Source organism: Anastrepha ludens, chromosome X (genome assembly GCF_028408465.1).
Source record: "Anastrepha ludens isolate Willacy chromosome X, idAnaLude1.1, whole genome shotgun sequence".
Classification (NCBI taxonomy): Eukaryota; Metazoa; Arthropoda; class Insecta; order Diptera; family Tephritidae; genus Anastrepha; species Anastrepha ludens.
This window is the reverse complement of record NC_071503.1, coordinates 3,617,899-3,624,503: the sequence shown is the minus strand read 5'-3', so window position 1 is coordinate 3,624,503 and position 6,605 is coordinate 3,617,899. Positions and strand designations below refer to the sequence as shown.

Sequence of the window (6,605 nt, the reverse complement as noted above, 5' to 3'; positions counted from 1 at the left end):
CAAATGCTTTCACGTAAAATATGCAAAATCTAACAATACTTTGCATACTTCGTATACTATTGCTGGCTTACCTTTGCAATCCGTTGAGGAAATTAAAGACTTAGGCGTTATTTTCGACTCTAAGCTGAATTTCACCAGCCATGTTAACCACTTCTTAAGACGATCATATGCGATGCTTGCATTCGTTCGCCGAAATTGTTCTGCATTTACCAACCCACACACTCTCAAAACATTGTATTGTGCTTTTGTTAGATCAAGATTAGAGTATGCCGCTATTATTTGGAGACCGTACCAAATAGGTCTGTCTAATCGGATTGAGAGAGTGCAGAAAGTCTTTCTTCGTTTTGCGCTCCGATCTTTAAAATTTTCTGAACCTGTACCATCGTACCGCTCTCGATGTTTACTAATTGACTTAAAACCACTTGATAGCAGACGGTCTATTCTATCGTGCTCATTTATTATTCGTATTATTTCTGGATCTATTGATTGTCCTTCCCTCTTAAGTAAAATTCAATTTAATATACCCAATATGAGGCTCCGACAGTACGAAACCTTTAAAATTGGCTTCTCGAGAACCAACTATGGGATGAATGCTCCGATTCCTAGGGCATGTTCAGATTTAAATATGTTTTTCAATTCTTCTGGTGCTGATTTTACATGGCCGTATGGCATCTTAGTCAATCATCTTAAATCGTTCTTTTCTTAGTAACTAATAAACTATTGTACATTAGCTTAATATAGTCTGTAAGAATGTATCCATTCAAAGACAATAAATAAATAAATAAAATAAATAAATTAGAACTAACATCTTGCGTTGCAGATTCCCACTGCTGGCAAATGCCATCAGCGGTCTGAACATCTTCAATTACAAGGCTCCGATCGTAACAATCCAAAATGGAAACGGGTGGATCATTGGCGGGTCATTCAAACTGGTGCACGTCATCAATCTGCAACAATATGCTACAACCTTGAGGCAAATGGAAAACTTAACAAACCGAATTGAGGACCAGATATTAGCACAGCACTACATCAATCAAACGCTAGAACGACTTCATGAACTAATGGGCAACACAGGTAGAGCAAGAAATACTCGATCTATTGACTGGCTAGGCTCAGCGTGGAAATGGATAGCAGGATCACCTGACGCAACGGATTGGAGCAATATCCTGCACAGTCAAAATCAGATAATTCAGAATAGCAACCATCAGTACAGGGTTAATAAGAAACTATTCACGGCTACACAGGAGGTATTGGAAAAAATCGACGAGGTCGTGGACCGCACGAATAACGTGGCAAAGGAAACAGAAATCATGGAACTCAGACAAAACGCACTTCACAACATTTTACTTCTTCGCGAGGATGTAAACGAAATGGTGCGGGGATGTCAGTTGGCAAAGAATGGAATTGTCAACACCAACCTACTGGATATGGACGAAGTTAACCAAATTCTATCAGAAATAGAAACGCTCCCATATCAGAATATAATAGAAGCAATCGAATATGGCCAACCGTCGGTACTGACTAACGGGACACTTCTCCTCTACGTCCTTTCAATGCCAAAAGTAACAACGAAAAAATATAATCTCCTGGTTACTCGCGCTGGAATCTATGGAGGTAAGCAACTAAATCTCCCTTTTGACAGGATGCTTGTCAACCAGGAAGAGACGTACGGTCTAACAAAAAATTGCCTGGTAATCAGCTTGTCCATGGTATGTAAATCAGAATCTTTGATTAAACTGGAAGAAAGCAGTTGCCTACCGCGACTCCTAAAAGGTGGAGAAGCCAACTGCGAATTCATCAGACAGAATGGGTCACAAATAGAGCTGATAAACGAGAACACCGTGTTTATATCAAACTTCCAAGGAGTAATCAAAAATAGCAATGCCTCTATTACGGTTAATGGCACCTACGTAATCCAATTAAATAACGAAACAGTCACCATTGGTGACCAAGTATTTTCTAGTTATGAAACTATTACCGCACAGGCCCTTCCAGCAGTATTATCAAAGGTGAAGAGCCATACAATGAAGGTCAACCTAGAATACCTCCACGACCTGACCATGGAAAACATAAGGTATCTTGGGTACGTTAATGAAAAGGTAAATTTCTCTCTCGCTTCAGAAATCCTCTCGATATGCGCAATTGTTCTTATTGCCGCCATGCTGTGGAGATGTTACAATAGAAAGCTAGTTGAAATCCCGACTCATTGGTCAGATAACACTAACAACAGCAAAATCATTAGAGGAAGATCTGCTCCTGAAATCCATCGCCTGGACAACAGCCTGCCAGCCACACCAGTCAGTATCAACATGTCGCCAGGAAACTGTAATTACTCTCTACAACATTTTACCCCCTCGCAATTTTCGTCTTTTGATCTGCGAGACGCAGATCTTTAAAGGGGGAGGAGTTATGTTGCCATACACCACTACACTTCCCAACGTCGCACCCTGTGATCACATTGCACTACACGTGAGTTCATTGCTCCAATTAAAGTTCACACAAGAACTTTCGCTGACGCGACACACGCGCAAGCGATCAATTGCAATATCCAATGCTTGGGAATTGCAAGGCCAGCATATTGGCCAACACGCGCAACCCAACGATTGCGAAATACCAGCAAGTGGTGGGAACTGCAACGTTGGCGAATTAGCTTAGGTTAAGCAGTTAGTTGGTAAGAATTATAATTTGTAAAGTTCAGTTAGAATCAGAACCGCAACTAGTGCGGAATAAAAATTATATGTGAACAATTGAAATCGCATTTTTTATGTTATCGGTGAACAGTTGGTTCACCGCAACTTTAATTTTTTGGAAGCCCCTATCGGTCAGGGCTTAAGTTGTATGATCAAAGTCTCAAAGCCTTTGGGTTTTTTTTTCTTTTGTTTTTTTATTTTTTATATCTCCCCTTTATTTATTACAGTCTGTTATATATTAACAATATGTAATTTTTGTACAATTAGGGTCTATTATGTTCTTTTACCAATGTAAGAGGAATCTGTTATAATTATTATTATAATTATTTTTTTTTGTTTTTTTTTTTTGTGTTTTGTAATTACACTGTAAATCTTATAGTTAGATCAGTCGGTGTGGGCCGCTTTAATCTACGTTTGATATTTTCTGCCGGTACTATTTTACGCATTTGTTCGTTTTGGCGAACTGACAGTCGCTGGATATGCTTAGTGCTACCTTTTGTGATTGTTTCTTGGAAAGTGTCTATGTTTAAGGGGTTAGGGGTAGTCAGAATTTTCAAAAAATCGATTTTGTTTTGTTTGCATTTTCTTATAGTATAATGTTTTAAAAATATTGTGTAAAAATTTGAAGTGAATCCGACAAATACTTTTCAAGTTATTCAACAATTAACAAAGGGCGCTCGGCCGCTCCGGAGCCGATAGCAAAACTTTAAATGCGTTTTTCTCAAAACTATGTTTTTCAAACTGGTGAACACTGTAACTTAAAAACCGCTACGTAGATTTCAATAAAATTTATACAGCTTTTGAAAAACATAAAAAACTTGTGCCTGATCGAAGGATTTTTTTTTTTTCAAAAATTTCGATTTTTTTTTAACAATTAACTGTTGGTTTTTTCCCGAAAATCTGAAAAATATTTCCTGAGGCCGCCATTTTGTTCATTTTGAAAAAAAAAAAAAAGCTTCGATCCGGCTCGAGATTATCTATCAATAAAAATAATTTTTCTCATCCGATTGGTTTTAGATGAATCTGCAAGGACTTGTGATGTTCACCGCAAGGGACTTCTGGAGAAACGGGCTTCACACAAACAGCGATAACTTTTGCAATTATTAATTTTTTTTTTTCAAATTTTGGCGAAGTCAAGTTAAAACATGATGTTTTTATGCTATGTTTTTATTTTTGTTAAATAAATTAATTAAGTAGCAAAAAAAAATTCGTGAAAATCATCATTTTTTCGGGCCTCTGACTACCCGTAACCCCTTAAGGGTCGATGTGTGGCTTCATTGGAAATAAACCAACCAGCATTTGTTATATTTCGTAATATTTTGGATTGTGTTCGCTGTATGATCTGAAGATTTGTGTTTTCAGCCGTTCCCCATACAGTAGAATTCCGATTATCCGGATTCCAATTATCCGGACATTCGATTATCCGGATTTTTTTTCGTCAAAAAAAAAAAATTTTTTTTATAATTTTTTTATGTTTTAACATTTTTTAAAGTTAAATTATTATGTAATTAGTTTTAATTTTGTGATTGTAATATTTTTAATAAATTAAGTAATTTACCAAAAAACAAAAGGGCTTCGGAGATAAATTTTAATTGTCACTTGCACCAATGTTATAAAATAAATTACATATTTCTAAAAATATTTTTTCATTTAATAATAAATACATAATATTGATGAAAAGTAAACTTGAATTTCTAGACTATAATTTATTATTAATATTTTTTATATTATCTAAATTTTGAATGTGTAGAATGTGTAGAAACTATAGCATTTGCAAGTGCGTTTTTCGTCGAGTTTAAGAACGTTATCCCCTCCTCTGTAGATTTCACTTGACCGAGACGCATGCGGATACCGCGTTCTTCGGCGTGTACAAACTTGTATGCAAACAGCGGTTAAATTTTCGTCGCGTTTTCCAATCTTTATATATTTTTTATGTCTAAGTGATTTGTTTTAGTGTTTCGCGTACAGTTTTTGCGTAAAATGTCTTCTAAAAGAAAACGTGTTGTGCTTTCAATCACAGATAAAGTGAAAATAATTGAACAATTAAACAAAGGAGTGTCTAATAAATTTTTGGCTGAAACTTATAATGTAGGAACATCGACTATTTCGGATTTAAAGAAAAACAGTTCTGCAATTTTAAAATTTGCTTCTAATTTGCAATTTGAGGATGGAAGTCCATCTAGAAAAAATATGAAAACTGCTGAAAATAAAGAACTTGAACAGGCAATGATTAAATGGTTTTTACAGCAGCGTTCAATTGGAAATCCTCTTTCTGGACCTATTCTTTGTGAAAAAGCAAAAATTTTTGCTGAGAAGATGGATAATTTGTCCGAATTTAAAGCGAGTGACGGTTGGCTGCGTAATTTTAAGGCTCGGCACGGCATTCGAGAGCTCGATTTGTGTGGAGAAAAGCTTTCTGCCGATAATACTGCAGCAGAAAAGTTTATTGAGGAATTTAAAACGAAAATTGAAAATTACGATCCTGAATTTGTTTTTAATGCGGATGAAACAGGCCTCAATTGGAAGGCACTACCTCGTAAAACTTTAGCTTCAAAGAGAGAAACAAGTGCTCCTGGTCACACAGTTAGCAAAGATCGCGTGACAGTTCTTACTTGTGCCAATTCAACAGGCAATCATCGGCTTCCATTACTCTTAATTGGCAAATCCAAAAACCCAAGAGCTTTTAAAAACGTTAAAAAGCTTCCAGTTGTTTATAAAAACCAAAATAAAGCATGGATGACTTCTGCATTGTTTACGGAATGGTTTGATGACGTTTTTATTCCAGATGTTAAAAAGTATCAAAAGAAAATAAATAAAAAGGGGAATGTATTGCTTTTGCTGGACAATGCACCTACTCATCCTTCAGAAAGTTTACTTGAGAGAGAAAATGGTCGTTTCAAAGCTCTTTTTCTGCCACCTAATGTGACCAGTTTGCTGCAACCTATGGATCAAGGCATCATTGAATGCCTGAAACGACTTTACAAAAAACAACTGCTTCGTAAGCTACTGTTAGCCGATGAAAATGAAGAAGGTACTCTAATATATCATAAAAACATTAACATAAAAGATTGCTGCTACATGGTAGCTGATGCATGGTCTTCCGTAAAGGCGATAACTTTGAAGAGGGCTTGGAATAAAATAAATGGAATTTCAACACAACAGCAAATACAGGAAGAAAAAGAAAATGCAGAATTGAAGAACAACGAGGAAAGTGATAAAGATACTGATTCAATGTCTACGGAAAACCTGCAGAATATGATTACAAAAGTTCCAGGCTGTTCCGAGTGCAATGTAGAGGATATCGAAGATTGGTTACATTCTGATTCAATAGATCCTGGGTTCCAATTATTGAGTGACGATGAAATTATTCAGAGTACAAAAGAAGAATCATACCCAGTGGACTCAGAAGATGACAATGATTCTACATTTGAATTAGAAGCTGGACCTTCTGCAAGTGAGGCGTTTGCTTGTTTTGAGACTGCCTTAAATTGGATGGAACGACAATCTGAATGCGACCATGTAGACCTTCTTGTCGTCAAGCGCTTGAAAGATCTAGCTGCTAAAAAGCGAGTTTCTTCATTAAAACAGCGTACATTGACAGAAATGTTCAAATAAAATTATTTTCTTTAATATCTAAAGTTAAATGAAGTACAGTGAGTAAGTTCTTTTATTCTATTAAGTTACGATTAAGTAAAGCGAGTTTGTTCATTAATACACTTACATTGACAGAAATGTATAAATAAAATTATTTTCTTTAATATCTAAAGTTAAATGAAGTAAAGTGAGTAACTTCTTTTATTCTATTAAGTTATGATTAAGTAAAGCGAGTTTGTTCATTAATACACTTACATTGACAAAAATGTTAAAATAAAATTATTTTTTCAATAAAGTTACATATTTAATCTTACTTGCTTC

At 35.6% G+C, this 6,605-nt stretch overlaps 1 protein-coding gene across 1 annotated transcript; it reads left to right on the top strand.

Moving 5' to 3' along the window:
• Positions 1-5,289: 5,289 nt before the first annotated feature.
• On the top strand, positions 5,290-6,338 carry LOC128869410 (jerky protein homolog-like). Its single transcript, XM_054111960.1, has one exon. The coding sequence runs from the start codon at positions 5,427-5,429 to the stop codon at positions 6,303-6,305; it is 879 nt and encodes a 292-aa protein (XP_053967935.1). The 5' UTR covers positions 5,290-5,426; the 3' UTR covers positions 6,306-6,338.
• The last annotated feature ends 267 nt before the right edge of the window (positions 6,339-6,605 follow it).

Bases quoted from the DNA above. Each gene is read 5' to 3' on its own strand.
- LOC128869410 (XM_054111960.1), top strand. From the start codon at position 5,427: ATGACTTCTGCATTGTTTACGGAATGGTTTGATGACGTTTTTATTCCA.